The sequence below is a fragment of the Vanacampus margaritifer genome, chromosome 12 (assembly GCF_051991255.1).
Source record: "Vanacampus margaritifer isolate UIUO_Vmar chromosome 12, RoL_Vmar_1.0, whole genome shotgun sequence".
Lineage (NCBI taxonomy): Eukaryota > Metazoa > Chordata > Actinopteri > Syngnathiformes > Syngnathidae > Vanacampus > Vanacampus margaritifer.
In genome coordinates, this window is record NC_135443.1 from 767,345 (window position 1) to 791,362 (window position 24,018).

Here is a 24,018-nt window from a genome sequence, read left to right on the forward strand (position 1 = left end):
CAAAGCAGGCAAAGAATTGATAAAAATCAACAGCGAGTCGAGCGCACACGTGACATACGTCACCTTCGCAACGCGGGCACCTGACGGCCAAGCGGGCGCCACCACAGTTGACGTGGTATTGAAAATCCACAAGGAGTCATCGAGGACACGATGCTAATGAACTTGCCATCGCTGGAGGCTCGCCACCTGTTTCACACACAAACCCGATACTTTTATTCGCCACACAAACCCCTGAAAGGCACAAACGCACCCGCACGCACGCACACGCACGCACACGCACGCACACGCACGCACACGCACGCACACGCACGCACACGCACGCACACGCACGCAGTGGCTGCGTGATGTTAAGGAGCTGTCAGGTGCCCGCAGTGTCGGCCTGGATGAGTGTTGCACCTGTAGCGACGGCGAGCCACGGCAGCACGCCCGGCGGTGCGATGCCGTCACCTGTCGGCCGTTAGCGCTCTGATGCTAAGGCGGCGGGCGTGCACGTGCGCGCGCACAGCGAATGGTCAAGTTTGCGGCGCAAATGAACATTAACGGACGCTCGAGGTTGTCTTTGCTGAGAGGGAAAAAGACACGTTCGGAGTTCACACAATATTCGGAATGTTGGAAGGAAAAAAAACATGCTATACTACTTTGAACTAGAGAAATGTTACAGGGCTCTCACTATAAAATCTTTTTCAAATCAATTACCCTATTGATTATTCGATCCCTATTTTTTTATTTCAATCAATTAATCCAACTTTATTTATATAGCAATTTTCATACATAAACCTCAAGGTGCTAAACAATTAAAAGCTCCGTAACACAATAAAAAGAAAAAAACACCCATTCTTGTTCCTGTCCACTGCGTGCGTCCGCAAAAAAGGTCCGTGTAGAAACATGGACGGTGGAGGCGGAGCTTCGGCCAGACATTTTCAGTCCAGCTCATTTTGATGTCGACTTACCCGACTTTTTTCCCCCCACAACTTACTTAATGCATGAAAGTAATTAGCTTTTTTTTTTTTCCATCTTCAGGTGATGAATGTTGCGATGACAAAGCGTTCTCCGCGTGACGGCGACGCGACGGCGCTCGTGACAAATGTGCGTGCGTGCGCTCCAGCCGGAACGCGTCTGCCACCTCAATCTCCTTGCAAACATTCCCAATGATGAATTCCCACGCAGGCGCCGTCGATAGTTTGCGTCTCAGCACTTCTGCAAGCGGTCTGGTTGTAATTGTCGGTGGGCGTGCGGATGTTGGTTTCCGCGGCGTCCTTGACGAGACAACCGGGTCGAGGCGGCGTAAATCAGACCTTCAACCGCTAACTTTGCATTTGGGAGGACACAAGCGTGCGCGTTCAGACGGATCCATCCAACATTGTTGGGGATGTTCCGTGGGAAATTTCCCACGAGCTATATTTTGACCCCGGGTTCTAAAAGAGAACAGCAAAGTCTCATGTCTGCCATGAAAGCAATATTTCTTTCTTTCCTTCTTTTCAGCATCTGATGTGGGAGCGTCAGCAGACGGCCAGCCGTCCCTTCGCGTCGGTGGCGCTGGAGCTGTGCTGCGACCGCCAGCCGACTTGGTTGCAGGTGACGGAATTTGACTTGATTTGAATTTGATTTGTTAACGCACTAAAAAGAAATCCATCGCGCGGTAATATTTTGTCTTGGCCTAGTTCAGGGGTCAGCTAATAAAACCGATAAATGGCAAGTTCTACCAGTTTGATACGCACTCCATGGGTAACAAATTTGCTGAAATGATTTGAAGGGGAAATCATCTTTCATGGTGGTTTTTGCCCGCTAGCTTTTCTCCAGCCAAACTTTTTTTGTGGGCATTCGTTACAATGCAGACTTTTGACTTCATTTTTCTTTTTTTAGAATATCGTCACGACTCGATGTGCGCCATTGCAAGCGTTATTTTAAAATAACAGCAAATATTTGATACAGTTTACTGCTCAGTGGATTTTTTGGAGCCATGTTGGTGACACCTGCTATACTTATTTTTGCAAAAATGAAAATATGGAATTTAAAAAAAAAAAATAGAGCAAATTTGGAAAATGATTTTTAAAATACCCCCAAAAAACGTTGAAACTTTCTTGGCAGCAGAATGTGTGTTGATCCATCCATTTCCATCCATCTCAGGGCTCACGTTGCGCAATGCGAGCCCAAAGGCATTTTGGCGTCACTTTCAATCAACAGCAGGGGGCGATGTTGCATGAGATGGATGAAAATGGGTGACTCCGCTAACTTGGTTCTTATTCTACCCACAATGCAAATGTAACTCTGCTGATCCCGCAGTTTGTTTGTTTGTCATGAAGTTGTGATAGGAAGCCGACGTGCTGCATGAGACCAATCGTTATTTTCCCGCAAGGCAACAGAAGATGATCTGAACCTCGCAGATGGGATGGCGCTCGCATTAACGCGTCGTGGCGTCACAGCTCCACATAAAAGTTGATGTACGGCATAACGAGTGTAAACACGCATGCCGTCAAATGGCGCGACGTGCGATACGACAACAGGTGCCGCCTCGACGGCTGCGCTAATGGGCGGACGACGACGACTTTGGCGTCACATAAAAAAGACGGAGCGGCGCGTAAACGTGCTTTAGTGCGCAATTATCACGCCCTCGCACGCGAGCAGATGTCAGCTCGTTAGGAACGCCGTCAAGATGGACGCTCACCTTCAGCGGGAAAACTCACAAAGACATCAGGGACAATTACAAAGACGACAAAGACAACAAAGACAACAAAGACAAGGATCACAATTTTTCGACTGGCATAAACAAATGGACCCTGGCATTTTGACTTATGCCCCCCTGGCCCAGCCCGACCCGACTCCCGACCCGACTCCCATCCCGACTCCCGTCCCGACTCCCGACCCGACTCCCGACCCGACTCCCGACCCGACTCCTGACCATACCTGTTGTTCTGCCACTAGTATTGCCTGATGTTGGCTCTGTTTGTTGTCTTGGTTCAAAATGGATTCATGGTCGAGTCCATCCAGATTTTGGGCCAGTCTAATGTGGTCAAATGGAGAAAAATTGATAACTTAGCTCTTTTCCTGCCAAGAACGTTAAATAACGTTAATGGAAAACCCAACTCGCACCGCCAACAACGTTAATTGAAGTCAAGGACGTTTTTTTTTTTTTTTTTTTTCAATGGGCAGCGCAACTTCTTGGGCAGTTCTGGTTTCATGAATGAATTGACAAACTTCAATACATAAAAAAACAGCCACTAACTGTGGCCGTCAGTTGGCAGCATTGCATCTCTTTTCATTGGGCTCCCGTGGAGCAAATTATATGAAAACATGGCTGTTCTTAGGAAACACCTTTTCAAAGATGTCGTGAAAAATCGAATCTAATTCAGAGTGTCACTAAACAAAAAATATTAGCGTCAAAGTCACTGTTGTGCAGAAAATTGATCTTTTCACAAAAAGCTTGTTTTGTCTTTTTTCCATTGCAGCTTGTTGTCCCTCAAATGACCAATTTTTAAATGGTGATTGCTAAAGAACGTATTAAAGTAGAATCATCATCTTTTTTTTCTAATGAAAGAACAGAATTCACCCCTTCATATGGTATCCACCATGTTTCTAAGGGTTATCTTTTTGGATAACGTTTGGCAGTAAAAGAGTTTTTAAAAAAAAAACGTTTCTTCGGCCCCAAAAGACGCCTGCCCACCGGGCATCTGCCCCGTATGCCGGATGGTCAGTCCAGCCCTGGTCGCCGGTCATTCAAGAAGAAGCCAACAAAAAAAAAGTCCCGTGAGCCAGACTTTTTTTTTTTTTTTTTCTTCACCTGCTGGCTTCAACCTCGACTGAATGCTCGTACGTCTTCTTTCAAATGTTTTCACGAAAGCGCTTTGCCGAGCCAGACGTGGTGTAATAAAAGCGCCCTCCATCACGTTACGTCTTCGCGTCGAAGGGACGAGGAGGCGGCCCTCCATCACGCGGCGGCGGCGGCGGTCGCGGCGCCATTACGGGACTCGGGCCCAGCCATCGCAATAAATCCTCCGCCAGCGTCCGCAAACACAGACCGGAGATCCCCTCCGGGAGCCCCCGTTCGCACCTTTGCGGCTGATTAACGGCGCTCTGCCATTTTCATAAGGCGGCTTCGAGTAAGCAATCAATCAATTTGTGATGCGCTCTTTTAATGTGGCGTGTTTACTTTGCCATTGCGGGGGTTTAATGTAGATCAGCAGGCAGGAGGGGCACGCGCGGAGGAGGGAGGCGGAGATTAACATCGTTTAGGACGCGTGGGAGTCTGAATCTTTGCGGCAAAGTGCACGAGCTGACACGCGCACACACACAAACACACAAACACACGCGCTGCAGGTGAGGCTTGACTCATTTGGCAGACAAACAAGAAAAGGAAACGCGTCCATCTTGCAAACGACACGAATCCTCATATTGTCTTTAAAAACAATGACATTATTCAGGGATGTGATTTTTCCGCTAATTCGCGGAATTCCGCTTTTTTTTATCTCCCCCCCAAAAAAAAATCCGATTTTTTTTTTTTTTTTTTTTTTTTTAGTATTTCATTGTGTATGCACACGACTCCGACAGATAACATCTTCTGCTATAACAAAGACATTTGTGGTATGCTCTAATATGAGTTACTTTTCATTTGGTCATGATACAATTATTTGTTCATGAAATTTGAACTCTTCAACATTATTTATGTGTTAACTTAGTAATCACATTAGTTAGATATGATGATATTCTCAGTGATAGTTTTTAAAAGCAAAGGCAGTCCAATGTTTTTGAATGTGACTGATTTTGAGTTGACTAAAACTGCCATTTTATATGGGATAGTTCAATATACATTGAAAATTGATGCTGTTGTTTTGTCTATTTCTTTGTCATGTGAGTGCATTGAAAGTACTTCAAAACACGGAAAACCCATGAGCTACGGGGGGCCCCCAGACCCCCGGCTAAATTTTCAGATAATTTCACTTTGGTCAAATCACATCCCTGATTATTTGATGGATTGATTGATTGCATCAGAGAGTTCAAAGTTTGAGGGTGGGCTATTCCAAGTGAAAGGAAAGAAAACAATGTCGTTGAAGTTGGAATGATTTCTATTGTTTGAAAAGTGTGGAAGTTGCGAAATGGGAAGAAGAATAACATGTTGAAAAGTGCAAAAAGTCCAACAACGAAAAAAGAGAGCAAAAATGCACAGCAAACGTCAGCAATGACGTCCAAGCGTTTGGAGTCGCGCTTTTTGTTTGTCTTCCGAAGTCACTTAGTCAGCAAGACGTGTCACGAGTCGGAACCAAACGGCCAGGCCGACTTTTCTGTCTTTGCGCCGCCCGAAGGCGTCACCTGTGCAAACGCCGCCGCTCGGCCAACTTCTCTTTGTGAAACTCCCTCAACAGTAAAGCCCTTTTGTAATGAAGGCCGTTTTTCGAAACTCGGTTTCACGAGTCGAGGCAGGTGACCAAACAGCAAGTCACCAAACGCTTGACGAAATGTGACGTTCTGAGATTGATGATGAGCGTTCACTTCAAGTCATAATGCGATGCGCACGCCAGGATTCACATCAAGCTTCCTCCAAAAGTATTGGAACGGACGATCAATTGTTTTGGTTTTGGTTTTTATATTGAAAACTTTTTGCCTTTCAGATCAAAAGATGAATACGAGACACAAGTTGAGAATTGCACCTTTCATTTCCATGTTCAGCAAGGCAGGACATGGCAGCCACTTCTCAAGTGAGCAAAAGTTTTGGAACACACCTCCTTAAATGGACGTTGAAAAAAAAAAATTTCAATGCAATTGTTGTTCATGAATTATTTTGCGTTTTACAAAGGAGTCACTTTAATACAATTTAGCAATAATAAATGTGATTACAAAAATATGTTCATGTATTTGAGGACTAGTGACTCGTCATGCAGTTGCTTCATGTTCTCAATGCTAATTGTTATGAATTTGAAAAGAAAAATGGACTTTCTGTCGCCAATGTCCAACATGAAACACCAATGCCACCTAGTGGCAGTAAATCACCTCAACGCAAATCTGACTCGACGTTTCAACATTATGAACCTCTTATGTTATAATTACTGTATAAATAAACTAAAAGATAAAGCCACATTTATATTTTGGTAACCATATTTGTTCACATTTATGATCATTAACAAGATGATGAAAAACTTAAAATATATTCTACATTTAGAACGGGGTCATGCGTAATTCATTTACTATGCAAATGTGATTAATTACGATTCAAAGTTGTAATCAGCAGTATATGCATACATGTATGTATGTTTTTACGATTCTTAGCGTAGCGCTACTCGTAGTTTGTTGCAAACTTTTGGAATCACGGCTACGGTGCGAAAAGAAAAGCTTCTAAAGGTAGACGGAGAACGGCAAGGAAACGGCGTGATGTCCTTCGGATGGAGAATGTGGCGCGTGCGTGCGTGCGTGCGTGCGTGCGCGCGTGCGTTGTCGTGATGCAGTCGCTCATCTTTGCCGCTCATTAGAGGATTTAGTTCACCTTTTCTTGGTCTTTACCGGCGGATCGATGATCATCCTCATCCTCATCCATCAATATTGAGCCGGCGGCAGGAAAAATTGCCTCCTCGCCATTCGTCATCTTGTGTGTGCGTGAAAATGCGAGCAGGTAAACACATTCATCTCCGTCACGCTAACCACAGACAGGCAAGAAAGCCAAAGACACGTGTGAGCGGGAGAAAAGACGAGGAAGCGGTGGGGGGGGGGGGGGGGGCTTCGTTTGCCGGCAGAACATGCAAGTATGCAGAGACGAGGGGGTCGGACCCGTCCTGATCTTCCATTTTGTATTTGTTGCTTTGTTTTGTTTCTTTTGGGGGGTGGGGGGTAGCGACTGGGCATGAACAAGAATAGCGAAGAACCGTGAATAATAAATTATCATTTAATACAAAAAATATATTTTTATGAAAAACGTAACCCTGTTTGTTTTTATATTCATATATTCAGATTTTCTTGTTACTAATCAACTTATTAGTAACGACTTAGTTATCAATGCACGTAGAAAAGAAAAGCACGAGGTTCGAATTTTGTGTTTATCTGCCGCAGCATCTCCTCCATTGCACGGCTAAAGCTGCCACTTTGCGCCGGAACGCCATCTGAGCCTTGAAGGGATTTTTTTTCCTCCTTCTTCTTCTTTTTACCCAGAAGAGAAAAACAACTATCTCAAATGATGTGGACACGCCCCCAGCCCCCCCCCCAAGCCCCCCCAGCCCCCACCCCTTCACAACTCCCCTCGCGTTGCCATCCTCAGGCTACAAAATGAATCTTTATGCTCAAACTACACATTTTCACTCCTTTTATTTGGGACACACACACACACGCACACACACACACGTACACGTACACACACACACACACACACACGCACACGCACACACACGTACACGTATACACACACACACACACACACACACACCGGCCTCCCCGTGGAGGATCTCCACAGATCCAGACAGAGGATGTGAAATTGAAGGGTTTGGGGCTTCTTTTGGACGTTGAGAAGATTGGACATGACCATTTTGTGCGCGGTAGGGAACAACACGGATGGACGCCCTGATGGGCTAAAAGGGGCGGGCAGGGTGGGGAGTGGATTGGGGGGGGGGGGGGGGGCAGATGCTCCGTGCTTGTTTTTTCGATGGGTTTGGTGAATGATGAACATCTGCGGAGTCATTCTGACCAACAAGTCCAGGTTAGGGTTGCAAATGTGTCTTTTCATGTTGGGTTCGGGTTTGAAGCTTGGGTCTGGGTTGCAAAATCTGATTTCAAATAGAAACTTTCATATTCCGTTTCAAACCTGGGGAGGGTTTTCAATCATGGGTTACAGTTTGAGGTCACGATTTCAAATTTGGCTCAGCATTTCAAACAGCTGGTTAAGGGTTCCAATGAATGAAATGGGTTCCATACTTGATGTAGTCCAGCACGACGACACCGTGTCGCACCCGAGCGTGACGAGCAGGCCGTCGCCGGCTGTAAGCAAACGTCTCCACAAAACTTTTGGCGTGATGGAATGTTTTGCTTGCGCTGCGGTGACGCCGGTTGCCGATGACGACGTGCTTAACGTTCATCCGCGGGTCAGGAAACGTCAACGTTGGATTCACATTTCCAACCACAAGTTGCCTATGCTTTTTTTTCCTTCTTCTTTTTTGACTTTTCACACGTCTCGTCTTGTAATCTTTCCGCCGCCGCCGACGCTAGATGAAAATCTGCTTTGTTCAAAAATGGATCCCTGCACACAATCATTTTTCCAGACGCAGATCTGGCACGCAAGATGGACATCAGGGCCATTAGTAGCGTAACCCGACCCGACCCGACCCGCGAATAACATCTGCCAAGACTGATGAAATATGAACAAAATCCATCAGCGCCCGCACCGCCCCTCCCCCCACTTACACTTAAACATAACATTTGGTCGTTATGTTTAAGTGTCTCAGGAAGACATATGTGAAAAAACACGAGTAGTCGGCCATTTTGGTTCAAAGCAGCCATTTTAGCCTCATTTTGGCCTTTTGCGAGGTTTTCTTCCAAATCAAGTGAAAATTCAGCCCCTAAAGTCGGCTTCCGTCATCAACATGAAATTTGATCGACCCCCAAAATAAGGCTCAGGAAGTCATACCCAAAAAGACACAGCTAGTCGGCCATTTTATGTCTGTTGCAGCCCTCATGAATAGAAAAGGTGTATGTTTGTGTAAGATGTATTCGGGTGGTTAATTATCAGGTCTTTGCATGTGACCTTTGCGGCGTAGCTGAGCAGAAAGGTCGGAGGTGATCGATAGCCAGGAAACATTAGCCGTAGCGTCGGATGTCGTAACGTGACCCACAACATCGAGTCCCGCCGGTGCCTGTAAGGACCTCGGATTGTCTAATTAATGTGTGCGTGTGTGCGTGTGTGCGTGTAGACGGTGCCGAAGGCCGTCGCCGTGGAGCCGTGTTGGGGCAGCAGCGCCGCCGTTCTCACCGTGCTGATGTTTTTACCCAGAATGCCGTCTGGAATTCCGCCGCCAGGACAATCCGGTACGCACGCCAACTTCTGTTTTCATATTTTGGCAAAAGGAAAAAATGGCTTCGGACCTCAGCGTAAAATGGTGTCAAGGAGCCATTTTGTCTGTTTGTGGGGGTCCTTCAAAGATGAAATAGTGGGCGGGGTTTTGTGCGACATTCAATGGAGGCTTGAACTTGTCGCCTTCCGACCAAATTTCAAGCACATAAAAATGTATTGTGTCATTAATGTGAGTTTTCGTCTTTTTGTTTAAAATGGCTTTCAAGCCTGGGTTACAAATTTCGGTTTCAAGTTTCTAGTCTTGGTCACAGTTTGGAATTGCTTTCACCTGAAAGTTTCAAAGTCGACTTAAGGTTTCAGACTTGAGTTCGAGTTTTAAACCAGGCTGTTTGGAGGGTGAGCATCCCGCGCACCCTGGTAAAAAAAAAAATCATCCTCATTTTTCGAGGGGCAGTCTTGCGGTCGGCTTGTTGTTAGCTCCCGCCGGTTAGCAGACGGGAAGCGTCTCCCGCTTTGAGTTACCAAAAAGAAAAAAAGTGTTAAACCACCAGGGAGCGCGAAAATGGAGATAAAAGCGAAGGCTCCCCCCCTCTTACCTCCCCCAGGGAGACTCTCAGCGGAGGGTCAGGCCCGCCGCCGTCTTCCATTGATGTTGGCCCGCCGCCAGCCGAAAACTCCTTCAGGACGCCACATTTTCACACGCCTTTGCTTTGACTTCACTCACATTTTAGACATCAAGCACAAAGTCAACGTGCACAAACGGAAAAATGACATTTTTCAAAAGAATCATTGGAGTGATGATAATTCATGAAAGACATTTTGAAGTCTAAGTTTAAAGTGCAAATTGTGCTGAAGTCTTTTGAACGTTTGCGTAGGCTTGGCCATGGCCAGCGTGCTGGCGGACTCCGCCTCCCAGCAGCGAGCGGCGGACTTGCGCCAGCGAGCTCCGGGTCTCAAGCAACGCACGCACGTGCTGCACCACCAGGGGACTTGCGTTTGAGCCCTGCGGTACGCCGGGACCTCAGGTCAGCTGGAAATTTCACCCGATGGGAACAATTTTGGGAAATGTTTCATTTGTTGTGGAGCTCAACAAGGAAGTCGTTGAAAAGGAAGTTAAGCCAACAAATCTTGTCGTTTGCTCTGGAACGTTTCAGTTTTTTTTTTTTTACTCATTAGGACTCGTTAGTGAGCGACGGCAGGAATGTCGCTACCCTCCATGTTGTTAACTTTTACAGTACATACATTATGATGTCAAATGTCTTTTTTTTGTTTCTGTCTTTTGAAATTTATACTATTTTTATGTTAATATGTTTCATCTTTTTGTGTCTTTATCGACTGCGTATAGTCGACAAAAAAAAGTTTGCTACTGACTGACTTGCCTGTTGATTCTTAGCATCCCAAGACTTTTAAAAACAAAAATTAAAAAATAAATGTATCAATGTTTTTTTATTTAGTAAGGACCAATAAACAACCGCTTTCTTTACAGTTAAATATTTTACCCCCAAAACTCATCATCCTGTCAAGATTCAATCCTATTTTCCTCTGAATTAATATCAAATATATCATGTTATCCTCATAAGATTTTTCCTTTTGACTTATCTGGCTTCTGGGGAAAAAAAGCTAATTTTTTGTTAGCATTTAGCCTGCATTTTACCAATATGTTCAAAGGTCAAAATTGTTGACTCCAAATGAACCTTTTTTTTCATGATAAACTTTTCTTACAAGGAGCATTTTGATTGGACTTTAAGCTACGGGGAAAAAAAACGTGATAGAATTTGATGTCTCCCGTGCGCGAGTAAGCACAATATTGGTCCTGCCCGTTGATGGAGGTTGGTTTATAGACACACAAAAAAAAAGAAAAAAACGGCTGACCAAGTTTATCTGACTTTTTTGTTTGAAGATGTTTTAAAAGGCGCGCGGCCATTAGCGTGGAGCTAAGTGCTTCTTTTGTGTACATGAAAGACGAGCGATTTTAGCCGTAAGTGGACGCCTGGCAGCGATGCCGATTCACGCGTCAGCAAGAAAAACAACCGTGCGCACCCCATCCCCCTCATCTCTCCTTAATGCTCCCTTTATTGACCCCGCCGCCCCCCCCCCCCCAACCCCAAACACCCCCCCCCCTCCCCCAGTCGTGTGATGTCGGAAGATGCGAGGAAGTTCAATATGTGAGCGGCTCCCAACTCTGAAATAGACGGCGATAATGCAAGTAAGGTTACAAAATAATGTCCAAATAAAGAAATATGAATCTTAACACTCTTTTAAGATTAAAGAGTCACAATGATGACCAAAAACACAATATATTCAAAATGAAAAAGGATTTTTTTTGTTATTTTAATATTTTGTTATTTTTTATTTTATTTTATTTTAAATAATTAAAACATTTCATTAATGTATTGATTTTTTATATTAAAAAGTATATGTTCATTTAATTTAAAAAGGCATTAAACAACTATTAGGTTTTCATTGTTAATTTTTATTTTTAATTAAGTTATGTTTATTGAATGGAAGAAATCATTTTTTTATCAAAACAAAGTTTTCATTCTTTGTGAAAAAAGTACTTTTGGCAAAAAAAAAACTTGAAAAAAATGATTTCTATTTGTTGTATACAAGTGGTATTTTTTTCTTTTCTTTTTTTGTGTATTTTTGTTTGTGTTCATGTTGTTCAATTTTTGTTGTGATGAGCATGGAAAGCATGACGGGCTTTGAAAAGCTTCTTTCCGGAATCCCAGAGGAGCTTTTTGGAGCTTTATTGCCGGAGTTTTTCTTTTCTGGCTGTCGGCTGTCAAACTGCGTCGCTTGTCCCCAAACGCCGTCGCAATTCCAACGAGACGTTTTCGTATTCGCCGTCAATTCGTCACCCAGACGCCAATTAGCCTACAGGGTCTCGTGGCCAGACCCTGGAGAAAGCGCCCCCCCCACCCCCTGTTTGGACGACCGCCCACCCGCCTTCGTCATTTATATGAGCATTTTTTACAGCGTCCTCTCAGCAAGCTTCCGCTAACCAAGCTCAGGTGAAAAAACGACAACCGGGCGACTCGTTAAGATGCTTTGCAAATGCTAATAATCAAAACTCATCCATGTAGATTTTTTGTGCAACATTGTTACATTTTCACGCAAGAAGTTGCATTTGTATTTATGTCAAAAACAAATATTTTCAAGAATTTCTTTCATTTAAGTTAATTTTTCATCCCAAAATTTAGCTGTTTTGCAAAAAAGGCTGTTTTTGTCAGCATAAAAAAAAAAACATTTTTAAAAATCTAGTGGGGAAAGTTTTAATTTTGCATTCAGAAATATATTTTTATTCAGCAAAAAACTTTTCATTTTGCGAGTGAAAAAAATATGGAAAAATTATTTTTGACCAGAATAAAATATTTTTTTTAATAAAAGACTCATTTTTCATTTAAAAACTGCAATTTTGCACAAAACAATTTTTTGCAACACAAAAATGTGTTGTTAAAAAAAAAAAAAAGTTGTCTGACTACATAAACTTGAACTATTGCATGATTTTTTTCCCCGTAAAAAAAAAGAAAAGATTTTTACTTTCCATGAAAAAATGTCTTACATTTTCAAAATGAAATAATTGTTTTTATTATTATAAAACAGCTATGTAAAATGTGAGGTGTATTGTGATGGTTCATTTTAGGGTGGAAAATAATCACCATTAAATAAAAAATTTGGTTTCTCCCCACAAAAAATGTCGTGAACCGTATTTTTTATTTTAAAGAAATTGTGTTCTCAACATATTTTTTTTTACCAAAGCTAAGCTAACTGCATAGGCTAGTAACGTGACAAAAGGGTGAGCATTTTGTTGGCAAAAGAGCACAAGTGAGTCAAGTTGGGTGATTGAACATTTTTAATGTTTGGTTATTTGTACAACAGATTTGACATTTTTCACAAGCGAAGACGATGGCGGGAAGCCGAAGAAGAAGTAGAAGAAGACTCGCCATCTGTTGTCTTGTGAGTCGAAAACATGGGTGACGCCATCTTGAAACCCTCAACCACCATGCGTCTCATCATGAATATAATAATAATATCGCTATTATTAAAAACAAGCTTAGGCCTTCATTCATTTTCAACGCGCCAAAGAAGAGCAAATCAAACAATCAAAATGTAGAAAAATAATTCAAATTTTTGTCCCAAAAATGAAAATAAACATCGTCATATTTAAGCAACATCGTAAACAAATTTGCTTATATTGAAGTTACAACAGGAGTTACACGGATATTCTCTTCTTGGGTTGTGTTTACAAATGCGAATGGAATTTTTTCTATATCGCATACAGAGCAGGAGAAAATAGACGTATACGTAAAAAACGAGAATCTTTCAAGTCAAAATCGTTGACCAAAGAATAAGAAATCAAAGTTTTGTGAGTCCCCCCCCCACTCCATTTACATCGGCTGATATACACGTTAGCGTTAGCAAACTCCTTTTTCCTCGTTTGGAGTTCATCCGAGTAAAATGCTTTGGATTTCTCAGTACGTTGTGATTACGCTGTACAGATGATAGCGAGAAGCTAACGCTTGCATGGCTAGCCCGCTTCTTTTCCTGCATGTCATTGTGAATCTTTGCTAAATAAAAAAAAACAAAACAAAAAAAAAAACAATGCATTGGCATGATTCCCACAAGACGCACCTCTTGTTGCCATTTTGACGATAACAATGGCGAGGCTAATCATCTCTACTACAAAACAAGATTCTCACGTTGCTGCTCTTTAGTTTAGCTTAGCTTAGCGGCAGGTCCAGTAGTAGTTTGAATGGCCAAGGGACCAGAGACATTCAGTGGGCGGATAACTTTCAAGGCTAACGACATTAGCAAAAAAAAATCATTATTATGTTTAAATGTCCGCTGCATTCCAGCAAATTAAAAATTGTATTTCATGTCTAATTGTCCAATCATTCATCTGGCTATTAGAGGTGCGCCAAATAGGGTCACAATGGGACTTCTGGAATTGACCCTAAAAATGCTAAAATGGCCGTTTCCTGGTGTCTTTTCAACAATTGCTTCATGAGACTTTTTGTTGGATTTATCAAAAGATACGTGGAAATGTTCCTAAAATGGCAACTTCAACACAAAAGTTTCTGCATGTGTTGAATCTTTCTCAAACTGAAAAAAAGTAGTGAGCTAGCTCATTAGCATCAATGTGCTAACTGATGAAACTTTTAGTTTTTCATAAATTGCGTCTACACGTTAGTAGCATCCACTTCCCGCATTCTTGACCAACGCAAAGAAAAACGTACATCAGAAAGTCAATCACAGCCCAAAGTAAAAAAAAAGATTTAAAAAAATGAAGAATCAAACACAATCCGGAGGGAATTCGTACCGTGAGGAAGGAGAAGGAAAGAAACAATTTGACGGGTTATTTTTTTTCCCTTATAAATTCATTTTGTCAGTCCGGTGAGGCTACAACAAGTCGTCCGGTGAGGACGCAAGATGGCGTCCGCAGTAGCACAACCACAGCAGCGGGGGCAGCAGAGCCGTTAGCCAGGAAGTTCGTCGGCGGACGGACGAGTTTCTCACGATGGCGTTGGATGTGCTGGGACCGTCCATCTGAGGGTCCTGCAACAAAACGCGGCAAACTGGATGGCACGCAATAGTTTCAACAAATGTTCCTGTTAGTTCAGCGCAGTTGAAAATTCGCAATTCTGCGACGCCACAAGAATAAACCAAACGACAACAATCCAAGCACAAAACCTGAAACTATTTTGCATATGAAAAAAACTATTTAAAAACTCAAAACTAAACCGCATGGTACATATATAGACAAAAATTGAAAACCAAAATTATAATGTAAAAATGTATTATTTTTAAATGTGAAAAAAAACCTACTATTTATTACCATTAAAAAAACTGAAATTAAATTGTTATAAAAAGTTGAAAACAACTCAACGCTGACCGTGCTTAAATAAATTAATCTACTTTGACATCAAAAGGTTGTTTTTATTACCACTAAATGCCACCGCAGAAAGCTCGCCGTTTCTTCCTGCGTGCGCGTGTGTGTGCTAGCGTAAGCTAATAAAGCTGCAAGCTAACAGGCGGGTCATCTCTCGCTAGGCGCCAGCAAATGTCACTGATTGTACACACTGACATTTGCCGTGAACTTTGCGAGGACGCGTCGCCTTCGCCACCTCCAAGGAAGTCCGCGAGGAGGCCGCAGCCTTCGCGGGTCACGTGACACCTCCACCTCCACTTTGAGTAGACTCTGTTTAGCTCAGGCTAACCGAGATGCTAGGCGGCTAAGCTAACGTGGCATGTGGTCAAATAGTGGCCAAGAAGTTGAATGACGACGACGACTTACCACGCAGAAGATGCTGTCAGCGCTCGAGTTGGACTTCAACTTCTGGGCCTGTTCAAGAAAAAAAGAAAAGAAAAAAAAGTCAGCAGTTGCAACACTTCCTGTGTATCCTTACACTTCCTGTTTTGTTGAACTCTTCTCATATCTTCCTGTTGTGTGTTGTTACACTTCCTGTTTGTCACTAGCTTTCCATTTTACAGCTTCCTGTTCAGTTGTTGATTTGCGTTACACTTCCTGTGTGTGATTCTACTCCCTGCTTGTCAGCCGCAGTGGCTAAGCGAATGAAATAATTTTGAAAATAAATAAATAAAATATTCCCGGAATTAAAAGTCGGCCGAGATGTTTGCTGTTGATTGCAAGTGTGGCGAGTAATCAGCGTCTCGCCATCCGCGTTTGATTGCGTGACGGCAAGAAAGCTCTGCGGGCACCAAAAATGGAAGGAATGACTTTTAGCGCTCAGTACTGCTGCTTGAGGGACTTCCAAGAAATGCAAGGTAAGAAAGAAAGCGTGCGCGCGCTGACCCTTCAAACCAAAAGTAAAATCTGGAAAATGTCAATTCTAAAAACAATATTCACGTAAGTGGCTCATTTCCAATTCAAAGAGATAAACAAAAAAAATGTATTCGCGTCTGCTCCGTCTACAACCTGGACGCTTGCAAAAGTCACATTAGCATGCGGCGCATTTCCATACGGAGCGCGACGCTAAACCCGCAGGCTACGCGTGCGCGCGCGCGCGGTTGTGTGCATGCCAACGTGCGGCCTTTTCCTTCACTTTGCATTGTGCGGAGCTTGTTTAAAACACAACATGAAAACAGACAGCAAATGTTTAGCTCGCAAGCGAAACAGACAAATACAACTTTTTTTCTTTACATGAAGTTAAAACAAACACAAATCTCGCTCGCTTTGTTTGTTGGACACACAAAGTCAAGTGCCGGAAGCTAGCGGCATGCGTTTGCATAAAATTTGATGATCAATATTGTTGTTATCAATTAAATCAACATTATTTTTCTGTTTCATTAGATTAAATGAAGATTATTGATCATTATAGTGAGATGCGTCGCTTACACTAACAACATGGCTGCTAACAGAATGAAGCTACTTTACAACTTACAGCAACTTTTCTGGTGCAACAATGAATCCATTCATTGACAACTAATAGATTAGCAGACCTTGTTCACTTGAAATTGTGCACATCCTCAAAATTTGAACCTCTCAACAGTAAATATTGTGCGATGGATTTAGTCCTCCATCAAAGTAGCCTGATGATCAAAATAAGACATTTGTAAATGTCTGCGTTTACTTTGAAAAATGCTCATCAATATTTTTTTGACCGTAATACTTGCTGGGAATGAATTCACTTGTTGGTCATCATGAGAAGTAAAACGAATCTCAGAAGGGAAAAAGACTAACAAAAAGACAAAACTTTTTTGGAATGATCTCATTATTATCATTAGCATTTTCTGTGTCAAAAAAAGATCAAATGTTGAATGTGGTCTTGTATTTGAATTGCGCTTGTGTGCTAACGACACGAACGTCACTGACGGACTTCCTGCCCGCAGGCGCCATTGCCGCCAGCCGCGGCTCCGTTTCATCAGCTGCGCTCGCTCAATTCCCGCCGGTGTGAACGGCGCAACTCGGCAAGCTACACACGCGCGCGCGCACACACGCACGCACACACGCACACACACACACACAAACACGCACGCACACACACGCACCTGCAAACTCCCGCAGAAGTGGTATATTGACGAGTCGGTGTTGATGTGGTTGTCCAGGTTGTTGCTGCGGTTGCGTTGCTGCGGCGACGTGACGGCGGTGGTGGTCTGGGCGGGAGAAATGGGCTGCCACACGCCCATGTCCGTCCCGTTCCCGAAGGCCTGGATGGCGTTGCCTGCGCATGGACACAGGTTCCAGTGAACGCGGCGGAAGATGACCTTGCACACGTTCCCGGATGATTTCTGGTTCCTTTGCTTAACGTTAGTATTTGAATTATTTGCAGTTGAAGACGTTTCTGAAGATTATAATTCCATTTTTGGATATACCGTATGATTTTTCTCCTCTTCCTTCAAATGGCTTTTAGTGTCTTAAGAGGTTTTTTTTCGGCACCAACAGAAATCGCAACTCAAAAATAGCAAAAAGTGTTAAAGAGTTAAAGTAAGTAAAAAAAAAAAGCAATATTTTTTTCCCATAGCAGCAGTTTTTCATATGATTGCAAACATGACTTTTTTCCGTAAGTGCGCAGCGTGAATCCAAGCGGGTCATTTGAAACATTTATCTGCGCGTCAATCAGGAGCTCGTTTGGGTGGTCCCAGTTCGGAAATAAAAGTTGATGGTTGCGGGCTGAGGGCTTCGATTAAATCCGAGAGAGCCAGCGGCTACTTAGCCAGCGCTTCCGTTAGCGCTTCTGCTCACAGCTGCCGACGTCCACTGATGATTGGACGGCGGCTGTCAAAAGCTTGCAACGCAAGTGCGACGATCGTGCCAAAACTCTCACATGTGGAAAGTCACTCTGCCGGGTCACGTTTCAGGAAAGCAAAAAAACGGCATGTTTGTCGAGCCCTTAACATTGCAATCATGAAAGAGAGGAAGGCATTTCCACACTTTTGATTGGACAATTTTGTAAAAAAATAAGATGACTGATAGCATCGTGGGAAAAAAGTGGAGCAAATTTGGATATTGGTGGTTTCTGTGTTTTTAAAGCATAATTATGCAGATTTCCCAAAACTTGCCTCTAACTAATTGCAGATTGTCTCACTCTCATAGGACAGGACAGGACAGGACATGTTCCTAAGCAAAAACCAGAATCTTGTGGCGCCTTCAAATTGCCTGACCTTGTTTGTGTTTATGTGCACAGATTTATGCAAACATCTGGTGCAGATGTGCACTTAAGTGCTGTTTTTCCCCACCTTTGTCAATTTTGTTGTCTTTTTCTTGAATGCTCCATCAAAATAATCGAGTCCATTTAAGCTGAATTCAAACCCTTGTTGGCGAGATGTTGGCCCCCCCGCAGAGCCGAAGGCATTGTCGGACAAAAATGCGTCCGATTATCCGCAAGGAATCGTCAGACACGTTGCATTAAGTGGGGATGTTTGTTTGTTTGTTTGTTTGTCTGGACTCACGCAGGCACGTGTTGTCGGTGAAGAAGGTGGCCAGCTTGTCACACTCGTCCTTGTTGCTGCCGCTGTTGCTGCAGTCGCAGTACGGGGAGACGCTGATCTTGGGGGAGCGAAGGTAGTTGGGGGTCACCACCGTGCCTGCCCGCGCACAACACACAAAAACGTTTACGGCCTCACAAGCATCTTGCGTTCACAAGTGGAAATCAAGCAACTTACAACCATGTCTTTTTTTTTTTAAAGGGATACTTTATACTCATTGAGCCTTTTTCAGCGGTAACAATTTTTGGGAAAGAATTTTGTTCAGAATATTTTTCATTTACAATTAATAACTTTAAAACTTTATTTTTTTCACTTGCTGTCGACTGACCTGTTTTCTGGGTTTGGTCAGTAAACTGAGCCATGATTGGTCGTTATCTACTTCCTCAGCACAGGTGATGTCCTCTTAAGTCGACAGCAAGTAGAAGCATTGGTTTTTAAAAGTATTAATTGTACATGAAAAATAATGAAGTTACTACATTAATTATAGACAAAATATTAACTTTTGACTGCTGAAAATGGCTCTCAATGAATCAAGTATCCCTTTAAATAAATGAACCATTATAGAATGCTATTTTACTTACATTTGAAATGTGTTTTTTGGTGGTGCTGGAACCGATGAATGGCATTTCCATTCATTTCAATGGAGAGATATGATTTGGGATAAGAATGTTTTGAGTTGCGAGCGTGATCGTACAACAAAAGAGACGTTGTATCTCAAGTCACCACTATATGCTATTTTAATGGCCACGTGTTTTTTTTCCTGTCCAGGTGTGATTTTGGTAAGTCCAAAACGGTGTCAGTGTCCCAATACTTATGGAGCCGAGTGAGGCCGGGAACACATCAAATAAATCAGTCCAAGATGGCTTGAAAAGACCAACCTCGAACATGAAGGATGCTGGCAAGCAAGCGCTTGTTCAGGCTGGATAAACTTTGAGATTGAAGACTTTTTCCACAAGTCTCAGGATGCTTGCTTGCTTGGACAGCTCGTGTGTGTGTGTGTGTGTGTGTGTGTGTGTGTGTGTGTGTGTGTGTCGGTGATGAATAACAGCAGTGTTAGTGCATTGATACTGTCAGATCGTTTGTGTGTGTGTGTGTGTGTGCGCAAACAGGAAGTGGAGGGCAGAGGAGAAGAGAAGAAGCGAGAGCGAGTAAATTGCTTCAGTCAGTGATTCTTCACTCCCCCAAAAGGCGCTGGCCTCGCTCCAGAACCTTTAGCCTTTTGTTTTTAGGGGATGGGAGGGGCTACATGGGGACATTGTGAGAGCGTGCACTTGTTTTTAGCAGGGAGGATGCGCGCGTGCGTGCGCGCGTGCGTGCGCGCGTGTGTGCTCGCATATCAAAATCAATGAAAAGAACTCAAATGGCATCAATCTGTTCCAGACGCCCCCAAAAACGCAATTATTCACTCATTCACGGCTGCACAAACAATGACAAAGCAAAAAAACAACAACACAAAAACACATGCTAACAATCAAGTACCATTTTCATAAAATGACAACATTAACTATATCCGACTGCATTTCATTTTGAAAAACAATTGGCTGACTTTGAATTTTTGGCGCAAGTTAACATTCAAAAAGGAACAAATGTCTATAAATAAATGTTCTGCGATATCGTTCACATTTTCGATGTCATTTCCTGTTATAAGGCCCGAATGACATTTTGGGATTCGTAACATTTTTTCTGAAGATCGTGATGGCAAATTTAGGAGATTTCGGATTATTTCATTTTCATGAAATGTAACGCAATTTGCATCTTAAGCTGTGAGGACGAACGTGTGCGAGTTTACGAAGGTAACAAATGTAGACTCGTCAACTCATCAAGAGTCCTCAGGGCCCATTCGAAGACACAACGGAAATGTTGGCCAACGTTTGATGAAAGTTGACCAATTATTCTGTTTCATTTACATTCCTGTAAGTAATGTGTATGTGCACCTTTAAGGGGTGTGGCCTTGTGAGTTGTTGCTTACGGCATCTCTTTTCAAGTGTTCGTCTATCGTATTTGTGGTTTTGGCAGTCGCGTCAGCAACTGCGGCTCTCCTTGCCCACATGCCAGGGCATTACAGTACATCGTCTTTTACATTATTGGTTCATTTCAGCTCATGACTCCAACTTTGAGTCTCCCGGCTTGGACTTGGAAACGGATCCACAGGTCAGACAAAATGGCCGACCGAGCCTCAACTCACCGATGAGGCCCGAATAGGCCAGCAAACAGTCGGCGTAGTTTTCCTTCAGGCAGCCTGACAGCGAGCGCGCTTCCGACTGGCAGTTGGCGAAGAAGTCGGCCAGACGTGACCTGCAAAAATATCAGCAAGTCATTTCACTTGCAGGTGGAAGCCACAAAATTCACTACGCACACTGAGCAGCGTACAACTCTGCTCTTATTCTTTTTACGCTGCATGTCTCCCAGCAGTGCTCAGTGCTGCCTGGCATGTGGTGGCACAATGTGGTACTACACTGAATTGACGCAACTCGAAATTCGTATTTCCTCTAAAGTGCAGATGTGGCTTCACCCATTAGTGGATTCATTTTCAATATTAAAATTTGCTTTTGTGGCGGGGCGGGCGGGGGCAAAACCTGTTTTTCGGCCATGTTTATTGGCTTGATCACTCATTTGATTTTTTTGCAATATAATGGCTGTCAATTATATGCTGATTTTCACTATTCACAGGTGATTGGGCTGCCCCCATGGTGAACTGTAAAAAAAAAAAAATTGCTTGAAAAAAAGCAATATAAACAAACCTCGCTATAGCGGGCGAAAGCTTCTGACGTGTTGTCAGCAGCGATCCGTCAGATGTTCGCAGTCAGTCAGCAGAGAATCTTACAAATGGCCGACATATTTGGCGAGGGAGGCGGAGGCAAAACGCCAGACGTCCATTCATCTCGCCGCCACCTGACAAATGGACCGCCAAGTGTGTGATGGCACCGGAGCAAGACGGGACGCTAACGCGAGTTCAAAATTTACTGCGCAGTCAGTGTGTGTGTGTGTGTGTGTGTGTGTGTGTGTGTGTGTGTGTGAGGCAATGCCTTGGTCCAAATGGAGCTCATTTATGATGCTTCAATTTAATTCTGGTGAGCCACAAGCTCTGGAGACTGTGCAACACACACACACGCACACACACACGGAGGAATGCTGGTGATGATGTCATGTGCCCATCACTGAATTAGTGCAGCGTCATTAGCATTAGCGTGTTTACGTCGGCTGTCTGAGGTCAGAGAGGTCGTCAACAGTAATGTGAGGACACGCACACACACTAACACGCTGATTGCGAAGTACATTTCCAGATTCAATTTGTTTCAAATAATTTGATGGATTTTCATACAATCATACATGAATTAGGCAATTTTACATACATGTAATTGTTTATTTAATTAAATATAGTTGATCACAATTCATAATACAAGTTGAGCATATTTTAAAACAATTATTGTATCAAAAATATTTTACATATTTTATTCTACATTTGAGGGGATAAAAATCAAATGTTCTCAAAAGTTTTCATAATATTTATACTTTAGTTATCTAATAAAACGTATTTTTATGTAAAATTGCTTATTTTACTATTATTGCTAGATTTTGTTTTACACTAAATCAATGGACACATTTTTACTGAGATGAACACATTTAGAAAAAGAAACCTTTTAATGAAGCAATTTTCAAAAGTCAAATCTAAGAACAGCGCGGCTCACGTCAAGGAGGCTCAAGTGTGGTTTTGCGGCGTCACCTGCAGATGTAGTTGGTCTTGCACGAGGCCTGCAGCTCCAGACAGTTGGGCTTGTGCTTCTCCTCGTAGGAGCAGACGGGCACGATGGTCTGCCGCCGGCGTTCCGAGCAGGCCGTCTGGTCGCTGAGTGGGCACGAGCAGAACAGCATCCCGTAGCTGTGCTTGGCGGGAACCTAACACACCCAAATGGAGATCAACAATTAAGAGAAGTCTTCTGTTCTTTTACAGATACGGAGTCATTTTGGATTTGACTCGGTTTTGGATCTGGTGTGATCTTAGACCCAAAGAAACAGCACATGAGGCCCGCCAAGGTATTTAAATCGGCATCAGCTCATTCTGTATTTCATGATTGGCAGCTGTGTTCATGCCCACAACGGATACGCAGGCTCGTGCTAAACTGCAAAATGACCAATGCCCGGTCGAACCCGCCTCTCAAATATGGCTGGGTATCCATTCAGATTTCCAAAATCGATTCGATTTCACATTGATTTTCAATTCAGTTAAGGATTTCATGCAGTACCAATTTTACTTTTATTTGCAAGACATTTTCAGAAGTAGCAATGTTGCAAATAGTAGAAACTTCTTTCTCTTACTTGCTGCATTAGTAAACATATTTACATTTATAATTGAATTCAATGCAGTTACATTAATCATGTATATTTTATTGAACATGACCTGATCAAAACACTAAATAATAATTGAAATCAATTACAACTGCAGCACTATGTAAATAAATGAGCAAAAACACTCGGTTTTTATGCTAAGGTTCCAGTGGTTAATAAATAAATAAAGACAAATTGACAGTCATAGTGCATAATTATCCACATCCACATTTTGTGTTTTTATGTCCATTTTCTTACCTGATTTATTTTGGGGGGGTATTTGCGTTCACTCTTTCGCTTTTTCTTTCATTTAAAGTACAGTTTAATTAATGCCACATGCATGCACTCCATTTAATAAGATGGCGGTAATGCACCAAAAGCATCTGCTAACCGCGATAAGAAAGAAGAAGAAGTCACGCATTACCGCCAGTGGCCTTCTTCATAGCCATAGTTATCCATGCTAAAGAAGGGGGCGCTAATGAACCAAAAGTATTTGATAACCATCAAATGGAAGTAGAAGTAGAAGTCACGCATTACCGCCACTGGCCTTCTTCATAGCCATAGTTATCCATGCTAAAGAAGGGGGCGCTAATGAACCAAAAGTATTTGATTACCATCAAATGGAAGTAGAAGAAGAAGTCCGTAGTCCTGTGTAAGTTATAGTGTCGTCTGACTTATTTACTATTTAGAGCAGCAAAATGCGCAGTAAACGATCAGGATTCTACTTTTAACTCCAATGTGATGCAGAATTTCAGTTAAGGTAAGCCATTTAAATCTACTGCAAAACGAAAATATTTTCCAATTATTAGTACATCTGTTTACACGGTGTGTGTTTGCATGTGTGTATTTTTCGAGCGGCTTGCATTAAAACGCAGCCCATTTTTAAAGTTCTCTAGCAATCAGCAGCTCGGAACAGCTCGTGCTTGAGCTGTTAACTTTCTTTGTAAGCACTGGGCTGCTTTTGGGCTACTCTGAATAAACAGAAGGGCACTTTTGAACAACGCCCACACGAGTAAGTGCCAGCCTTGGGCAATGTTTGCTTCACGTCGGGTATGAAGACAGCACAAAGCTAACCTTGGGCAGCTTAAGTGAACCCACTCAATTTAACCCGAACCCTAAACTGACAACCCTAAACTGACAACCCTGCACATAAGCCTAGACGTAGCCGGTGGAGGGAGCCTTGTGGAATTATGTCTCTTCAAGACTGAGAGTCACAAAGAGGAAGGAAGAAGTCCTCATAAGAAGTCAAACGAGTTCGTTTTGAT

At 42.9% G+C, this 24,018-nt stretch overlaps 3 protein-coding genes across 9 annotated transcripts in view; 2 read left to right on the forward strand and 1 right to left on the reverse strand.

The window, feature by feature from the left end:
- Nucleotides 1-22,442, forward strand: part of atrnl1a (attractin-like 1a) — a 90,422-nt gene extending 67,980 nt beyond the window's left edge. The window contains exons 28-32 of one of the 6 annotated variants that reach the window (XR_013296089.1): nt 1,483-1,575; nt 8,880-8,994; nt 9,856-10,005; nt 12,860-12,937; nt 22,380-22,442. Coding sequence is in view for 5 of the 6 variants with exons in the window: in XM_077581248.1 (XP_077437374.1) it covers nt 1,483-1,575; nt 8,880-8,994; nt 9,856-10,156 (509 nt within the window). In the remaining variant the exon portion in view is untranslated. Of the gene's footprint in view, nt 1-1,482; nt 1,576-5,603; nt 6,657-8,879; nt 8,995-9,855; nt 10,355-12,859; nt 13,076-22,379 lie in introns of those variants that run through there. The other 5 variants (XM_077581249.1, XM_077581248.1, XM_077581250.1 and 2 more) reach the window with 5 other exon arrangements.
- gfra1a (gdnf family receptor alpha 1a) overlaps nt 12,816-24,018 on the reverse strand; it is a 48,443-nt gene continuing 37,240 nt past the window's right edge. For both annotated transcript variants that reach the window (XM_077581259.1, XM_077581260.1), the window contains 6 exons: nt 22,152-22,324; nt 20,613-20,722; nt 18,392-18,526; nt 16,991-17,163; nt 15,276-15,323; nt 12,816-14,536 (listed from right to left, as the gene is read on the reverse strand). In XM_077581259.1, coding sequence (XP_077437385.1) covers nt 14,381-14,536; nt 15,276-15,323; nt 16,991-17,163; nt 18,392-18,526; nt 20,613-20,722; nt 22,152-22,324 — 795 coding nt within the window. In that variant the 3' untranslated portion in view covers nt 12,816-14,380. The remainder of the gene's footprint in view (nt 14,537-15,275; nt 15,324-16,990; nt 17,164-18,391; nt 18,527-20,612; nt 20,723-22,151; nt 22,325-24,018) is intronic.
- Nucleotides 23,379-24,018, forward strand: part of LOC144061127 (coiled-coil domain-containing protein 172-like) — a 115,830-nt gene continuing 115,190 nt past the window's right edge. Inside the window, exon 1 of the mRNA XM_077581264.1 lies at nt 23,379-23,513. The gene's annotated coding sequence lies outside the window, so the exon portion shown is untranslated. The remainder of the gene's footprint in view (nt 23,514-24,018) is intronic.